The 17643-nt window shown below is 42.9% G+C and overlaps 1 protein-coding gene across 2 annotated transcripts in view; it reads left to right on the top strand.

Moving 5' to 3' along the window:
- The window catches only part of DPP6 (dipeptidyl peptidase like 6), a 550202-nt gene that overhangs the window by 43468 nt on the left and 489091 nt on the right, over nt 1–17643 (top strand). The window contains exon 1 of one of the 2 annotated variants that reach the window (XM_032687020.1): nt 15897–16309. The exons of the other annotated variant lie outside the window; for it this stretch is intronic. Within the exon in view, the coding sequence (XP_032542911.1) occupies nt 16259–16309 (51 nt within the window). The 5' untranslated portion in view covers nt 15897–16258. Of the gene's footprint in view, nt 1–15896; nt 16310–17643 lie in introns of those variants that run through there. 2 annotated transcript variants of the gene reach the window in all.

The following is a 17643-nucleotide window of genomic DNA, read 5'->3' as shown; positions in this document are numbered from 1 at the left end:
GAGATGTTACATTCTTGTTATTCCCAAGAAAGTTTTCCTTTACATGATATAACACATACACACTTCATCCTCAAGACTATAATTTTTTGTGTCATCTTTCCAGTCAGTGAACTTTTCACTGAATCATTTTGTTAAGAGTTGTTCTTTTCAAAAATGTCTCTACCCAGTGCTACTTTTGAATAGGGTTGTTTTGGTGGTTTTTTTTCTAAAGATGAAGTTTCTGCACTGGGATTAATTCTGAACATCAGGAATAAACCAATAACTGATTGACAGGAGCCATCTGCACAAGCAGATCTGCTCTTTTCCCTCTGACAGCTTGTTTCTAGCAAGGCCTGGGGTCTCCAGCAAGCTGTATTCACATCCAGGAAACAGCCCCTGAGGGGCTGCAGCTCCTGCTCTTTCTCTGCCAGTCAGGCTGCCACATATTTATTGAAGGCCTTTAGTGCGGATGCAGCTACTTGCAGTCAAGGCATGAAGCGATGCTGCCTCCTAATTCTAAGTATGTACTGGGATTTCAAGGCTCATTTGGCTCTGTGCTTTTAATAATAATAATAGTTACAAACATATACATCTGTGACAGACTGTATTTTGACATCAGCTTTACAAGAGTGATCCCAGAGTTATGAGGTCATATCCATGAAAGTTAATTCTGGTGTAATGACTCATAAGGTATATGAGGCCAGATGCTCATCTAATGTAAATCAGTGTAAGTTCTCTTACCTGAACAGAGTTGTACTGACTTGTGCTGGCTAAAGATTTGTCTCATTTTTAATGTAATTTCTCATTTGTTGTTTTCCTCTGTGGGATGGGCTGGTAATGAAGGTTTCTTGGCCTCATCAAGCAACTTCAAATTTCTGTCCTTGCTCATAATTTTTTTGGTCTGCCAGCTCTGTTTATTACCAGAAATGCTGTGTCAAATATATATTAGTTCCAAAATGAAAATCTGTGGCCAACTGGACAATGCTCAGTAGATCTTTGTTCTGACTCTGCCCAGATTTTACCGAAAAAGAACTGTGGGGCAGTACAGTGGGGCACTATTGTCCCTCCCTGTGATAATGCCAAGAGGATGTTGCAAGCAGCTGATATCAATTTGTAGGGCTCCTATCACAGCTCTCCTGGAGTCTTCCTTGGAGCCCCCAGCAGCAGAGTGAACCAGAAGATCACGCTGAGAGCTGCCGTGCTGACAGGGCTCAGGGACTTTCTCTACAAAGTTGTGTATTTGCACCCTGGTGTGCTAGAAGGTTATGGTGAAAAACCCTGAAGCTAAAAAAAGCTCTTTACAATAGCACTGTAGTTTTCCAGAGCGAGCAGGTTGCTGTTTTCATGATAGTTTTATATATGGATAACCTGAAAGAGGCATGGAGATTGAGTATTATCTGAGCAGTCCACCAGTCAAGACTAAATTTGAAGGTGAGGAGGAATCCAGCATATCTTAGAGCATCAGGTAATAGAAGGGGAGATGTTTCTGGCTGGCTGATTTATTTGTCTATTTATTTCACCATCAATTTTGGAGTTAAAGTTAAGTCCCTGGGAAAATGGGGTAGGCAACAAATAATCAGTGGTGAAAGGTGGATGATAAATTAATGTGCCCATGGCTCTACAGTTCATTTCAGGGGTAGCACCTCCAAAACAGGCAAAGGAGAGTCAGCTGCTTGTGTTTGGGAACAAATTAAGGCAAAAAAAAAAAAAAAAGGCATCCGAATATTTGAATGGTGGGTAGGTGTAAAAGGAGGACTGCTCTACCAGTGGAGGACCCAATGATTGCTCTCACCACGAAGGCTTCCCTCAAAGTCTAAGGAAGTCTACCTCATCAGCCTTTGATTTCAGAATTTCCTCAGGAGAACTCAAAGCTTGGCATTTGTCCCAGTAATTCATGTCTTGTACGTCCCAGCCACTCTCTCGTCCCAGTGTGAACTTTGTGCTGTGGTGTCTTAGGCTGGACAAATTCTGGTGGCACTGAGGAATGAGTCTGAAGGCAGAAACCAGCCAAACTCCTTGAGTTAGGAGGAGTAACTGCACAGAGAATAACTCTGCTCAGTAAGGAGTTCCTGTGATTTGGGTTTGGGGTTTTTTTAATCATTCACAGGTATCCCCTCTGTGCTGAAACAGAACTGCATGGAGGTCTCGTCCTGAGTCCCATGTTTCCTGGGATTTGAGATTTCAGGCATCTTTGTGTTGCACAGAAGTCCTCCACAGGGAAGATGCTATGGCTCTGCTTTGTAAACATGAGCAAGGCTGAGTGTGGAAGGCAGCACTTTGGGTATTCACCTGCTGCAGGGACACTGCCCAGCGCCTGGAGGAGCTGGGTGGGGGCTGCTGGATTTGAGCAGACCTAAAAATTCTGTCATTTGAGGTAAATTTTTTCGACTTCATTAGTGAATATTCAAGAACAGAGTATGTAGGTAAGACCTGAACAGTTGCAATATTGCTGAGCAAGCTCTTTTCTTTACTATAATGACTACTTTTGGCCTCTAAGTTATATTCTTAGGACAAATCCTGAACACCATCACATGTTTTCTAATGATAAGCCTGGAACAGAGCTAGAAGTGTCCTAATTTTTCTATGGACTGGTGTACAGAGAAGCTAAGATCTGGGTCCTCAAAGATTTTTGACACTTAGCATCAGGGTTTTGAGTGAACTAATAGGCACGGATTGCCTCGATCAGCCTCATCTTTGACCTCTGTCCACATTCACCAGTCATTGCCCAGGAGCTCTGTTTAAACTTAGGCTCAGGTGTCCAAGGCTTGCCTGAACTATGTTGCAGGTCTCCCTGAGCCCAGCCCTGCCTCCTGCTGTCCTGTCACTGACTGCCCTCCCAGGATGCCCCCCCAAACCTTCCGTGTTGGTAGCTTGTCTCACACTGGTCTCCTGCTGGAGCTCGCTGAATAGACCTGGATCTGATCCACCTTTCCACCTTGGATGAGCCTTTTATCACCACGGCCCTGCTCAGGTGCTGTCAGTGTCCTGGGTCACCATGGGCTCTCAGCTCCTTCTCCCTTGTGGAGCAGCCCTGCTTTTGCTGCTCCCTGGCACTCAGCCCTGTGGAAGTCAATGAGCCACTTACAAGCATTTCATGAACTAGCCCATTATCTTGCCTGAGGCCACAGAGCAATATCAGCAGACATGACAAGCCTTCATTGAACCATCTTTCTTTTGTGCTTCATCAATCCTCTGTAATTAATAAGATTTACAAACTGATGTCCATTACCTAATTGCTTCTGCATTCATAAAAATGTCACAGCATTTTAATTCCATTTACATTTGGGGGCTGGGGCTGCGCAATCTGTGGGGCATCATACAGATTTGCATTTAATTATAACACAAATAGACAAATACACGAATGTCTTTGTCATCAGCTTAGGCCTGAAAATTGAGCTCTAGACCACTGTAGATCACAGGTTATTTTAATAAAAATATAGTTTTGATAGAGAACATGGAGACAAGCTATGAAACATAATTTGGAGGAAATGAAAACAAATCTGAAGTGTAGATTGATAGTTTTCAAAGATAAGCTATTTAAAAGGGTTTGGGAGCAGATGAGGAGAAAAAGAAGAAAAGTGGACCTGGAATGTGAGCAAATTACACAGAAGTGGTCAGGGGGTTGGGCTGCATCTCTCATGCAGGACTCATAACCACTCCATTTTTCCATAATGCACATGAAAGGAGAGGAAACACATATGTCCATTTCACTTGTGCAGGAGCCTGGCTCTGAATTCAGTTCTCCAGGAATCACAGAGATACCACGTTAACTCAACTGGCAGTCTTCCATTTTTAATTTTAAAAACAATGGCTATGGCACTAGAATGAATCTGTAGGAGTTATAAAGGAAAGAAAGTAATTTCTCTTACATTCCATCATCTCAGCTCACATCTAATTTATTCCCTTCATAGATGCATAAATTCAAACAGAAGTCAGACTCAGCTGAAAACAGAGTAGATGGAGTATTTATTGCACAGGCAAGAGCAGCTTGAGGAACATCAGGAAAAGAGAGCACCACAAGACACATTTTAAACTCCTGTCTCACAGGCAACTTTGATTCCAAATTCTTTTACAAAGGGGTAAATAGTATCAGAGCAACTTCTTCAACAGACCCTATATTACAGCTGACTAGGGAACATTGTAGCTCTTGTACCAAAAAGTGACTACTCTTTATTTAATTAAAAAAAAAAAAAAAAAAAAAGAAATTATTTGAAGAGGAAGTCAGGCATATAAGCTGTAATGACCAATCTCATGCTGTGTTTGGAGTTACATCAAATTGCTCAGCTATGACTTTGGCCCAGATTTGTAAGACCTGTTTTCAGTTCAGAAGTTATTTTCTTTGCATTCTGTAAAAACACCGAACACTCAAATTTAAAGAAGGTGGCAAGGGTCTGTGTGGAAGTGAATGGGAGACAAAAGAGAGTGAGTGGCTGCCTAAGGTGAGGATCTCGATCCACTTCTAACTGCAGTAGCAGACACAGGAATATAAATTTTGTCCCTCAGTAAAGCTTTGAGAAAATCATGTAATTTTCTCCATAAAAACCCACTTCCAAGCTCTCCTCTTTGAATTGTCAAGGTATTTGTGTGCGTCTTATAGGTCTTGGCCCTGGAGGACTTGGAGACCCATCCCTTTCCTTGTGGGAAGGGCTGAGAGAGGACACCTTGCCCCAGAGCTGGATGTTGGTTTGCAGGCAGCCCAAGCACACGGACAGGCTATAGAGCCCTGTGGCTACTCAAACCCAGGGCACTTGTGCGAGGGAGCCCAGTGAAAGTGAACCCAGGACAGCTTTGCAGGTCACAAACCCCAGTGCCAATGGAGATGAAGAGGTACCAGAGTGAGGTGAGGGCTGAGCTGACATTCTTATTATTTCATCGATAGACCCAAACATCTAAATTCCACTTATGTACTTTAGGCCTCCAAGTCTTCTGTTGACCTTAACTCTTTTTGCTCCATGGGTTTCCATTTCAGAACTACTGTGGTAACATTTTCCTGACTCTGCCCATTTTGTTATGCGTTTGATTCTGTATCCTTTTACAGCATGGATTTGTTAAAATATGTTGTTTACATTTGGAGTTTTCCACTACTTCATCCTTGGATTCAGTGACTCCACTTGTATAATGCTTTTTCTTAAACTTTATAAAAGACAATTGAGATGGGTTCACATTGTAAAACATCTTGCAAATAGATATCACAGAAGTCAACAACTTTTCTTATAAAAAATATGCAAGTTTTGGTTACAAAGAGTCTTTATTTTTAAATATATTTTAGCTTAGTTTGTGAGAAATGATAGCCTGATTTTTTTTTCTGCATTTTGTACAACTGCACTTGGTGTAACAGTTACTGAGGGTTTACAGGACTCAGCTTTTCTGGAAACTAGTGGGTTAATAAATTTTTAAGGAAGTAATTTAAAGAGTTGTGATGCAATTTGCAGTTTTCATGTTCAGAATTCACTCAGAAACATTCACATTTTCTTTTTACTTGCATGGGCTCCAGTTTTTGCTCTCTTGTAATCATGCCTTGTCTTTTCACGCCCTTGTTGTTTTTGGTTAAGATTCCTTGTGCAAATCACATTGTCCATATCCATGATGTGTATAGAACACAATACAGTAGTTGAAAGCAAAGGTCAGCTAACCAAGGATCCAGGCTTATAGAAAGAGTTAATGCCCTATGAACTCCCATGATGTAAAACAGCTGCATTTCAAAACAAAATTATTCATGAAGAATAATTTTTCCTTCAAAATTTCAGCATAAAAATGTATTCTTGTCTGTAAGAGAAAATTTTAATCAGGAAAATGTTTCCTCTTGCTGTATTCGAAACACTGAACCTCACTGCTTCACTTGTATTATTGTAATATTCACTGATATTTAATAAATTGGGTTTGTCTTCCAACCATGACAAGGCAAGATGATTTTTGTGGAAAAGGACAGTCTAATGGAGACGTGTTGTATAATTTGGATGATGAATTATCAGAGAGCCAGAGTAGCCTGTGTTGTGGTCATTTTATTGTTCAGTGCAGTAATAAAGTTATATTTACATTTTCTAATTATATTTTGTTATGCAAAAAAATTATATGAACATCTCCTCTTGCCAAACCAACCACCGAACTGTATTCCTCTCTCAGAAATAAAGAGAGAGAACAACCAAGACTGAAATAGAAAACAAAATAGATAATGAAAGCCCACTGAAATCACAGAGAGGCTCCACACTGCATTCCAGACAAGCATCCTGCTTTTCATCATGGCCATGGCCGTTGCTTGTCCACTGAGCCTGCAGCTCAAAGTCTCCTCCTGCCAGCAGCCTTGGCCAGGATCCCTCACTCACTGCTGCCCCAGAAAAAACATCTTCAAAATCCCTTGACTGGGGGATCAGCCAGAGGCTGTGCTTGCTGGAGGTGGCAGCACCCAAAAGACTGTTTGAAATTATTCTCTCCTGTGCCACATTCAAAAGAGCTGTAATGGCAACACAGTGATCAGGACACAGCCTGTGCCATCTTCCCCCCAGGCTCCAGGCACAGCCTTTTGCCCTGAAGGGACAGCTCAAGCTTTGGTCTCCTTCTGTGCAGGGTGGTCACTCAGGAGCCAGGTGAGCTGCCTGGGCTGAAACTCTGCTGGGGTGATTAGAGAAAGACAAGGTTTTGAGCAAGAGGTATTTTTTAACTCTTATCTTTCAGTAGAATATCTCGGTAAGCTACTCCCTGCATCCCTGTATTGGAGCAAGTGTTGTTATTTATTTATTTATTGGGACACACTGGTTCTGCCTAAGTTAACTGAGAGTCTACAGAGATTCCACTCACCTCCCTAAAATGAGCATCAATAGCTGAATTTCCTAAAATCCATTACAATCAGTGGATGTCATTTACCTGTTTCTGTCTTTGTAAGTGAAGAATGGCATAATCCTTATTACTTTTGGTGGGACTTCTAGAGCTTGTTCTTTGCTGCTTTTCAGGCATTCATTGCAATGAACACCATTTTTCTTACTTAGCTGTTTCCCCACATTTAAATGCTGTGTCTAAATTAGACACAATAGGATGCATTAGAAAGCTACTGAGAGAATGCATTAATTTATGATTCCAAGTAAAATAGAGCATTACAAAACTGAAGTCCAAGGCAGGTTTAAACTTTGGTTCTTCTACCCTAAAGCTGGCAACCTGGACTAATGATACCCTCAGGAACATGGTGTGACTCTTGGGAATGGTCTTGTGCAGGGCAGGGAGTTGGACTCGATGACCCTTCCAACTTGGTATCACTGTGATTCTGTGATATCTTGAAAAATTAATAATAACTTTTACAAAGTTCCTTTTGTGTCCACTAGGAAAAGTTCTGGCTCCATATTAGGCAGCACTCTCTTTAATTGAAGGTAAAATGATGATGTAAGTAATTGTTTGCATTCTAAATACCTTGATTTAGAGCTGAAACCTCACAAAAGTAATTAGATCCTTGACTATTCTTATTAAATACTTTAGGCATTCAGAGATATCTTGATCTGGACCCATCTCACTAACACTGGCAAAACAATACTTCTATTGTAATATTTTATATTATTGGATAGAAGTCAGAGCCCTGTTTGCTCCAACATTTTATTAATGTGATAGAATGTCAGCCCTGCTCTAGAGAGCTCACACTTTCATAAACTCAAATAATGGAAGTTGATTGGCATAACAGATTAACAAAATCCTTGCCTTTGATGAACTCCAAAACACCAATAGACAACACAGATTACTTGTTGGCATGACAGCCACTTTGAAAGGACTTAGGTACTTAGTCTCAAATAATTAAGAATTCGAGTTTAACTTACTAAATACACTTAGGGAATAAAAATTGTGTGTTACAATGCCTATGTAGCAATATTTGGTCACCCACTGTACTGAAATTTCACTGAAAGTCCACTGAAAAGTAGAGAAAGAGATATCTGCAGGTGTGGTAGGAACATCATCCAACAGCAAGAAGCATTAACATTACCCTCAAGGGGTGAGAAGAACTAAAAGTGAATTGACAGGCTTATATCAACCTCTCATTAAAAAAAAAAGGAGTAATGCAATTAAATGTAGTCTTATTTTGTTGAAATATTTTATGCCAGGCACAGGGTGTTCTGAGGTGATACAGATAATTAGCAGAGAAATTTAATCATCCGTATCACAATGAAAGAAAAAAATTGGCTCTTTAATCAAAACATAGACCCACCTGATCTGAAATTAGAATGTTTCAGTATGTCTTCCAGGCTAGAAAGCCTAGTTAAAACTTAATGGAAGTTGGCAAGCATTAAATTATCTACCTAAAAGATCCTATAAAATTTCACAAATTAAACAGAAATACATTGATATTCACAAAATAATTTGCCTGCAAGACTACCGCACTGGTGTAGTGAAATAGTGAACCAACATATACCAAAGGCAGAATGCCTTCTAAGCAATATGCAATCACTAGAGCTTGTATTAAAAAGAAGGTTCATTTTTGTGTCCAAGTTTTCTACTTGGCTTAAGTGGGAACTGCACTGTTTTATACCAGCTGAGCCTGACTCCTGGTGGTGTTGCCCCTTGGAGGAAAATTCATGGCTATACCCTGGCTGCAGCTGTGGATTCAATGGCAGGACTTCTGTTGCTTTCAGTGGGATGAGCTTGCCTGGCTCTTAGTGCCTGGCATTTTCTTGGCAACATGTGAGATTCTTCTTGGTTCTAGGACTTGTGGTTTTGATATCATTCCAACTTGGCTGAGTTCACTGTCAGGAGTGAACACTTGAGTGAAGGAGACTTTGATCCTTTTTACTTTCTCATCATAATTGTCATTAAAAAATGTAACTGTCAGAATGGTATTGAAATAAAATTAAACTTGTTTTAGAGGATAAAATCTGTTGCACAACAAACTTTCAAATGTTTACCACAAGTCTGTCTATATTTTCATTTCAGTGTTAATGAAAAAAAAACTTAGCACATATGGTGCTTTCAGCATAGTATGTTTTAGTTAGTCTTTTGTGTATTTTTATGCATTTGTTTTTAAAGCTCTACAGTATCCACTTCTACTGTGAGAAGCTTGTAGTACAGGATACTCTTAATTTAGCAAAGACAGTGGGATCCATTGGTTAGGTACTTGAATTGGTGAAGTCCAGCTGGAAATCCAAAGTGCATTTAAGGGTGAGGATACTTGCTGGAAGAGATTAATGAGGTGTATGTCATTTCTACTGCAGGACTTGTGGCTTTTGAAGTATAAAAAATTAACTCTGATTAATCAGAAGTGGTATGTGCCTGAAAAACAAGGTCTCATAATGCTTCCTATAAGCATTTTCCTGTTACTACTATTGAGTATAATGATTCTGCCCAGATTTTTCCTAGCATTCCCATGTATTTAAATTTCATACACCCAGACATTATGCAGAAATTATATTCTGAATGCTTTTCCTCCTACTTTGATTCCCTTAGCAACTTCAACAACTTCATTCATGGAAAAGTAATTATTTGAATTCTTTATATTTTTAGCTTTCATTAATGGTGTTTAAAAGCTGGAAATGGGAAAAAAAACCCCAAAACCCAGAAGTTTTAAGGTGGAATCTATATTTGTTGTAGAAAAATCCTCCAGTTTTTGTCCTCCTGTCTTAGACTGCAGTTTCATGCCCAGGTTGCACTACAGAACAAATCTGCTACCTGTCTTAGGAGGAAACCTTGTGCTCAGCATGGACAGGGGGTCATATACAAAATATATTTGGTACTTCAACCTAACAAAGTAAAAATACAGCACATTTATCAGTACTATAGATCTTAGGATGAGACCTGTCATCCAATCTGCTTTTATGAGGGCACAGTGGAGGGTTCTGCCCAGGCTGGGTGAGGTATCAGCATCACAACATGAAGGCACTGCCCCCTGTGAGCCTGTAAGCTCTTGGGTTTATCATGGACTACATGAAATCGAGCTGGGGATCTCTCTACTGAACTTATGGTCTATTTGCAGCTGAATAATTCACTCAGGGATAATGGGGAGTTGACTGCACTCCAGGTAGCTGTCCAGAGGTGATGTGTCTCAAGTCAAATCCCCAATGAACCTAACAAACTACCACGTTTTACAAGAATTAAGTGTCAAAGCACATATATGGGCATTTAGTGTCTAAGCAGTGTCAGGAGACATCAAATGTGTTTAGCTCCTCACTGTTTCCCCCAGGATGGAATTGGTATATGATGAATAAACTGCAAATTCCCTGAGCATGTGAAGTTGTTAAGTCTGGTACCAAACTGAGAGGGATGGGAAGTGAATGACCCTGCTGTCAAAGAAAAAGGTTGGTAGTAACCCACCAAAATTTAAGAAGAAATTAATCCAAAGGTAAATCACTCTAAAATTCAGTGGTTTCTATCATATTCACTTTTTCCTCAGGAAACAGAGGATGTTGTCTGAGATAACATAATTCCCCTCTTTTCAGACTCTCCTCTCTCGTTAATGTTAACAAAGATGGCTTAAACACCCTCATGCAGTAAGAGCTAGCAAATATTAACTTTATAACAGCAGCTGCTCTGTCATTATTCTAATCTCTTGAAGAATTTGCAATCCTCAGAAATAAATTCTGAATTTATTTAACAGTTTATTTATGAAGTTTATTTACTTTATCTCTCTCTCCAATTTCTTCTCTGGAAGAAAAGCCTAGACTTCCTTAGAAGACAAAACTAGAAGGAGCAATCACAGCTGTAAATACTTGGGCAGAGTTCTGGGATAGTAGGAGTGAAGAATTTTCAGAATAGTTTGGCTTGAGCAATGAAATTCTCAAAATTGATCCACTTAGGAAGAAAAAAACGTTCCTTGCTGTAATTCTCTGGGGTTTTTTTCTGTGTTGTACTACTAAATACCACTATGGAATATATTTCCTGTTACTAAAGCTGTTTCTGACTTCCACTAGATTTGCACAACTATTTCATTTGGGATATCACCAATCCTGTTCTTCTTGAATATTATAAGTTAATAGCAAGGCAAATACTGCAGATGATCTCTGCCTCAGCAATTATGTACTTTTCTTGGCACTCATTAGACCACATCTGTGGTTCACTTTTGGGCCCTCACTAGAAGACTGATATAAATTGGCACAAGTTCAGCAAAAAGCCACCAGGATGGGCAAGGGCTGGAGCACTTAAACATTGCAGACAGGCTGAGGGAAGTGAACTTGTTCAGCCTGGAGAAGAGATGGGTTTGAGGGGACCTGACAGCAGCTTTCCAGCTTCTTGGGAAGTTATTGAGAAGATGGAACCAAGCCTTCACAGCGAGGTATGGCAGGAGGATGAGAAGCATCAGGCATAATCTAAAGCAAGAAACTTTCAGACTGAATATAAGAAAAATTTTTATCCCTGTGAGAACAGTCAGCTCTCAAAACAGGTGTCTAATGAGGCTGTGCAGTCCCCATCCCTGCAGGATTTCAAGACGCGACAAAAGCTCTGAGCAACCTGGTCTGACCTCAGAGCTGACGCTCCTTGAGCAAGAGGTTGGGCCAGAGACCTCCTGAGGTCTTTCCAGCCTGAATGATCTTATCTCAAGCATTTGGGTTGGGTTCCATCACAGCATTTCTACAGAAAAGCAGTAACTTTCCTGGTTGCTTCACAGAAAGCACAAATCAGACTTCCCTGATGCTCAGCTCAGACTATTGGCTCAGTGAAGGGAAGAAGATGTAAGTCACAGACAAAATGATGTGCTGTGGACCTGGGTCTGATGGGATGGGGAGGATGGGGAGAATTCAGAACCTAAGAATGTAGTATGGCTTGGCCTGATCTTAGAGAACACAGTCTTGAAATTAGGCTGGAGAGAAGCCTGAGCACAAGCTCGGGGCGTCAAGCTGGCAGGAAGAAGATGAGATCCTCACAAACGGATCTGACTGAGAAGAAAAAGCCATTTGTTGTATTTTGAAAACACAAATACTTTTATTGGGGAGAATAAAAAGTAACCTTAAATTAAGGAGATGAAGTGAAATCCTGATACTCTTAGAACTGACTTTTAGTACAACAGTTGTTGCATTTGTCTGTGGTCTTACATCCTTAAAATATTTTTCTTTTAAAATATTGAATAAATAAATTTAGCTATGCTCTGCAGCCAGCTAATACCTTGAGAAATTAATTCTTTCCTTCTATTCATAAGGACTGTTCCTAGGCTTGTTTGGTGAGTGAGAAGGAGAGCCGGCTCCAAATGCACTGAAAGGGTTTTATTTGATAAAATAAATTCTTCCACTCTCCTATCAACAGGGCTTTAAATAAAGTATTGTGAATAGGATGTAAGCATTGTAGCCTGTGTTCCTTCTCAGATAAAGAAAGTCACCCTCAGAGTACTGAAACTCACAGAGAATAGAATTAACTATGAGGTTTTCTTTTTTTTTTCCCCCTATATCTCATTCTGTTGGGGATGTGAGAAAAGCACATTTCCTCAAAATGGCCTATAAAAATGTTGGTGGATGAAGATGCCGTGTTGGTTTTGTCACAGTGCCTGAGATACAGAGGCTATCTCTAGATCAGATATAAAATCAAACCTTTCTGATTTCCCAGGGTTTTCCTCCTGTAATGCACCTCAGATACAAACGGACAGATTTGCAGAAAAACCCTTTCTTATACAGGGGTTTCACTTCAGATCTTGCTGTTAAGATGCAGTTGAGCCTGGACTGAACTTTCACTCGCTTATATCAAAAGTAACTCTACTGACAAAGGAGGTGCACTGAGACCGAACCAGTGAGTGCAGAAGTAACGAATTTTCCCAATTTCCCTCCAAGGAAAAGCCTGATATGATGAAGAAACATTTTCATGTTTTATTGAGGTTTCCTGGGCCAGATCTTTGGTCTTAAACACAGAAGCTTTTTAGCTACTTAAATCATACTACTTTCTTGGGTCCCAGGGTGATTGGCTGTCCTTTCACATCATTCAAAGAAAGTCAAAAACTGTTACCTAAAAAAATGTGGAAGAAATGCATTCACCATTTCACTTCCTAACCATAAAAAAGTTGATTCCTTGTGCAGCAAGAGTAAGTATTTGTTGCAGCTCTAGTGACTTTCCATTAAAATGACATGGAGAACATCCATCCAGAAGAAAAGCTCAACAGTTGTTTGAGTGCTAGATGAGGGGAACTCCAGTGGGGTTAATGTACTTGAGGGAGTAATGTGGTAATATCACTTGCAGCTGTCTTAAATGTCCCAAACCTGAAGGACAGTTTCATTGACTGTTTGCAATGGAATCATCTGGCCACAGCCTGGGGCACGAATCTGCAGCACAGATTTCAAGATCTGAGACCAAATCTTAGCTGTTCCATCAGCCAAGCAAAAACGGTTCAGAAGTGAAAGTTGTCATCCCAGGTCATGAGCGGCAGAACCCGAAGTCTTTGGGAATATGAGGGATGAAGTTTTGGAATCATCTTGGGAAGTGACACAACAGTAATTTCTTAAACAGACATTTTGATCTGTAACAAAAAGGGTCACTCTGTTATGAGTGTTTTGATCTTACTGGCCATGGGGTGATGTAGGCTGGGAGAGGCATCGGGAGGTCTCTAGTCCAACCCCTGCTCAGAGTAGGGTGACATCTGAGACCAGACCAGGATGACCAGGGCTTTATCCACTCAGCTTTTGGAAACTTCCAAGGGTAGACTTTGGCCATAAAACTTTTCAGAGATAAACCGTTCACTACATCTTTTCTGAAAGCATCAGATGAGTCAGAAATTAAGAATTTAAAGCTGTAAATAAGAATTTCTCTCTCATAATGTGTTTGCTATTTTTGCTGCAACATCACCAATGTCATTTTGCACAACACTGCAAAATACTGACTTTTGCTTCTGATTTCTCATGAAATCTCAGGATTATAGGAGCAAACTTCATGGGAGAAGTAGAAACACAGTAATGTACAAATTCTGGCCAAATGGACCCTGGTTGGTGTTTAATAACCAAAAAATCCCTGGATGCTGTCAATGGTGAAACTAAGCATTTTGCCAGTAATCTCAACTTTAAACAAAGTTGTTTTAATCAAGGTAATTGCTACTTTTATGCCAATGGCACATAACTTAAATAAAAATAAGAGACAGAATAACTGCATGATGTCAAAGCTGCCAGAGTTTAGTGTATGGTAAGTAATTCTATTGGTGTATAAAGTAATGCAGAAGGCAAATGGGATGACTAATAGTCAAGCAGATATATATTTTGCATTCATACATAATTAAAACACCTAAGAGTTAAATACTGAGATGCAACAGGAACTGCCTGATAAAACAGCAAAACTGAAGTAAACAAATCAAGAGAGCAGAGTTTGAGGAACATAACGAAGCACTTCCTGCTCAAGATGCACCTTTGTATGGGGTATAAGCAATTCCCAAATAAAGAAGGGAGAAAACAATCAAGACCTGCAAGCGAGAGGTGACATTTTTGTAAAACAAACCTCCCATAGGTAATCCTCAGAGGTACCAGCATCACCTGCCATTGGCATTTCCCAAGAGTGTCTTGGGGTCTCACTTCCCCATTATCACCATTTTCAAGACACTTCCTCAATGTCTTGGGTGACATTTTGTATTTGAATATCTTTCAACAACTGGGTGGCTTAAAGAAAAGGAGTGTGAGCAACACTGTGGGATTGCAGATGTTGTGTCCTATTTCTACTGAACTGTCTACTGAAGTGTCACCTATGAAGTGAAGATGCTGCAAGCTGTGAAGGACTAGAGTTTGAGGTGCTACAGATGGGCACAACAAAAGGACCCATGGACAGGTCTGCAGTACCTCTGCTGAAAAAAGAGAGAGCGCTTTTGTCTAACCATTGGCTTTGTTAAACCTTGGATGACAAGAAGAGTTTCTGCTGCTTCTTCTTGGTTTCCCTTCTCAAATATTAAGCAAATCACTTCGCAGAGTTTGTTCTCTCCTTTTGAGTGAGCAACATCCAAAGAAACCCTGTTCATGCCAAATGAAATCGATGGACACCTAATTCTCCTGGAAACGTAATGACTTCTGGTGCATCAGGGAGAGACAAAGAGACCACATTCTGCAAGGATTTTTTTTCATGTGTGCAGCCCGAGGTGTAAACCTTTGGGATGGGTGGCAAGGTTGTGTCCCTGGAAAGCTGCACCAAGGAGAGGAGGAACAATGTTCTCACGGGGCAGTAGGATAGGACCATCTTCCAACGGCTGCTCCAGCCACCTGTGGGGTAGCTCACCTGAGGGACTGCAGCTGACAGCGGTGGGAAACCTCGCACCAGCGTGGGTACCGCTGGAAAGGCGCAGAGGCCACGGCCAGTTCAGCTGCAGCCCGGCGCGGGCGATGCCCTTGGCTTTGCATTTCCCCGTGCAGGAGGCGAGCTCCGGCATCCCCTTGCTCGTTCATACCCCGGATCCCAAACCCTGGCGTTGGGGCAGGTTCCTGGAAGCGCCCCATCCCCCCCGACAGCGACCCGCGCATCCTACGGGAAGAGAGTGGGAGGGGAGCGGCGGGTCCGGGGGGTCTGCGGGCAGAAGGAGCGGTGGGTCCAGGGGGATGCGGGCAGAGAGGGCGGTGGGTCCGGGGATCCCCGGGCAGAGTGAGCGGTGGGTCCGGGGGTCTGCGGGCGGGCGGGCAAGGGCGCAGCCATGGAAACGCGCCGTGCATCCCCCCCTCCCCGCGGCAGCTCCGCTCTATTCCCCACCCTCCCTGCACCAGCCGTGGCCTGGCCGGGGCCGCGCCGGCTCAGCCGGTGAACAGTTAACGCCGGAGAGGCGGCTCCTCTCCCCACACCCTCCCCGGCTCCTGTTGTGAAAAGCGTGTGCCCCCCACCCCCGGGAGAGCAGCGAGCCGGGCACGGGGAGGGGGCGACCACCCCTCCGCCCTCTCCAGCTCCCTCATTTTTATTTGTTGCTCCCCCGCCCTCTTTTTTCCTGCAACTGGTCTCCGGGGTGGGCTCGGCTCGGCGGGACCTCCCGAGCCCGGGGCGGCGGCCGGGCATGGCCGGGGCGGGGGGCGTGTGTGCGGCTCCCTCCTGCCCACCCCGCCCCACCGGCGCCCACAGGGCAAAAGCTGGATCAGGGTGGTGACAGAGCCGGGTGCCCTCGCTTCTCCCGCCTCCCCTCCCCTCTGACAGGGGCTGGTTTATTTTTATTGCCTTTTTTTTTTTTTCTTTTTCTTTTGGGGCAAAAGGAGAAATATATATTGACAGGGTGGGGAAGGAAAAAAAATAGAAAGCAGGCACCCTCCCCCTCCGCTGCTCGTAGTCCCCTCCACTCCACACCAAAAAGAACCATCGCAAGTACACGCCAGTTCTTCACTAAAGTGATCCAGCCGCTGGATTAAGTAACTCTCGGGGAACAGCACACGCACGCACACACACGGCAAAAATGAAGGAAAAGGCAATGTTTCAAACGGCTAAAATGCAAGGAAACATGATGGTAAGTGGCTGCTGCTGGCGCCTCCAGTGACTGTAAGTAAGTGTCGGGGCTCCCTGCTCGTCTCGGCGCCGCCAGACCCCGCTGACGGTCGGTGCGGAGCCCCCGGTGCTGGGGCTGAGCTGGAAGGGGAGGCAGGCGAGGGTCGTCTTTGCGTGGTGTCTGTGCCCTGTTTAGTGTCTGTTCCCCCTCTGAAGGGGGTCGCGGGTGCTGCGGGGGTGCCGGGGCGTCCCCCTTTGTCAGGGGAGCGGGGGCGCAGCGCGGGCGGGGGGCGCGGGGCTCGGCGGCGCTGGGGCACCGCGCTCGGTACGGCCAACTTCGCCAAGTTGATGACCACGATGTGTTTGCGTGAGCTTAGTGTGTCTGTGTGTGTGTGTGGTTTACCTCGCTTTTTCCTCCGGTATTACTAGTGGAAACATTTGCCTCGATGCCAATTTTTTAAAATACCTACTAGGAATGCCTTTAAAATAATCCCCCTCCTCCCTTAAGGAAAAAAATAAAAGCATCCAGCTGCTCCGCCGGAAGAAGTGATGGTTGCCATCTTGTGCTGATGGGAATATATTGGTGTGTTTTGCCTGCTGGTTGACCCGGTGAAGGCGGCGGGGCTGGGGGTGTGCGGGGTCCCGCATGCGGCGGCTCCGCAGCCGGGAGGCAGCTCCCTGCGGTGGGGCGGGGATGCACCGCAGGGTGGGAGAGGCTTCAGGGCTCTCTGCTTTAAAGCGAACTTATTTCAAATAACCTGAAGCTTGTAAAGGGTACCTGTTGGTCTCCTGTCCCCTCCCTCCCGTCAAGAAGAGCTCTCCTATCTGACTTTTGCCTCCCCATGAGGGGAAATGTTAATATTTAATACAGAGGTAGTGTTTGCTTCTGTCATGCCTTGTGTTGACGTGTTCAAGAGGCAGCCAAAGTGTTCTCCATCCTTTAATTAAGTTCTGTAGTAAAATGCTTTGCTGGCTTTTTAAGGAAGTGCCTTCTTTTCCAACTCCAATAATACTGCTTTTTCCAGCAGTAGTGTTTAAGAGGAAGGTGCAATGCTATGTGACCTGTGAATTCAACTAAGGGAACTGAACAGGAACTTCTGCAAACATTTTTTCCAGGAGAATTGCACAGCCTGTGTGATTGCATCGTGCTCCTTTTATTGTGCTTTTTAAATGCCTGGGAAATATCTGGTGCTGGAGCTTTTTTAACACGGGAAAATTTAGACTATTATTTGCTTAAGCTACTGATCCTAGAGGTCATTATAGCCTTCGATTAGGTTGTTCTCTATCAGTAGGAAAAAATAATTAACCACCTGAGAAGACATTGTTGGATTTAAGTGCAGGGGGAACCTAATTTAC

This window comes from Chiroxiphia lanceolata, chromosome 1 (genome assembly GCF_009829145.1).
Source record: "Chiroxiphia lanceolata isolate bChiLan1 chromosome 1, bChiLan1.pri, whole genome shotgun sequence".
Lineage (NCBI taxonomy): Eukaryota > Metazoa > Chordata > Aves > Passeriformes > Pipridae > Chiroxiphia > Chiroxiphia lanceolata.
Note: the sequence above shows the minus strand (reverse complement) of the source record. Positions and strands in the feature narration are given on the sequence as shown.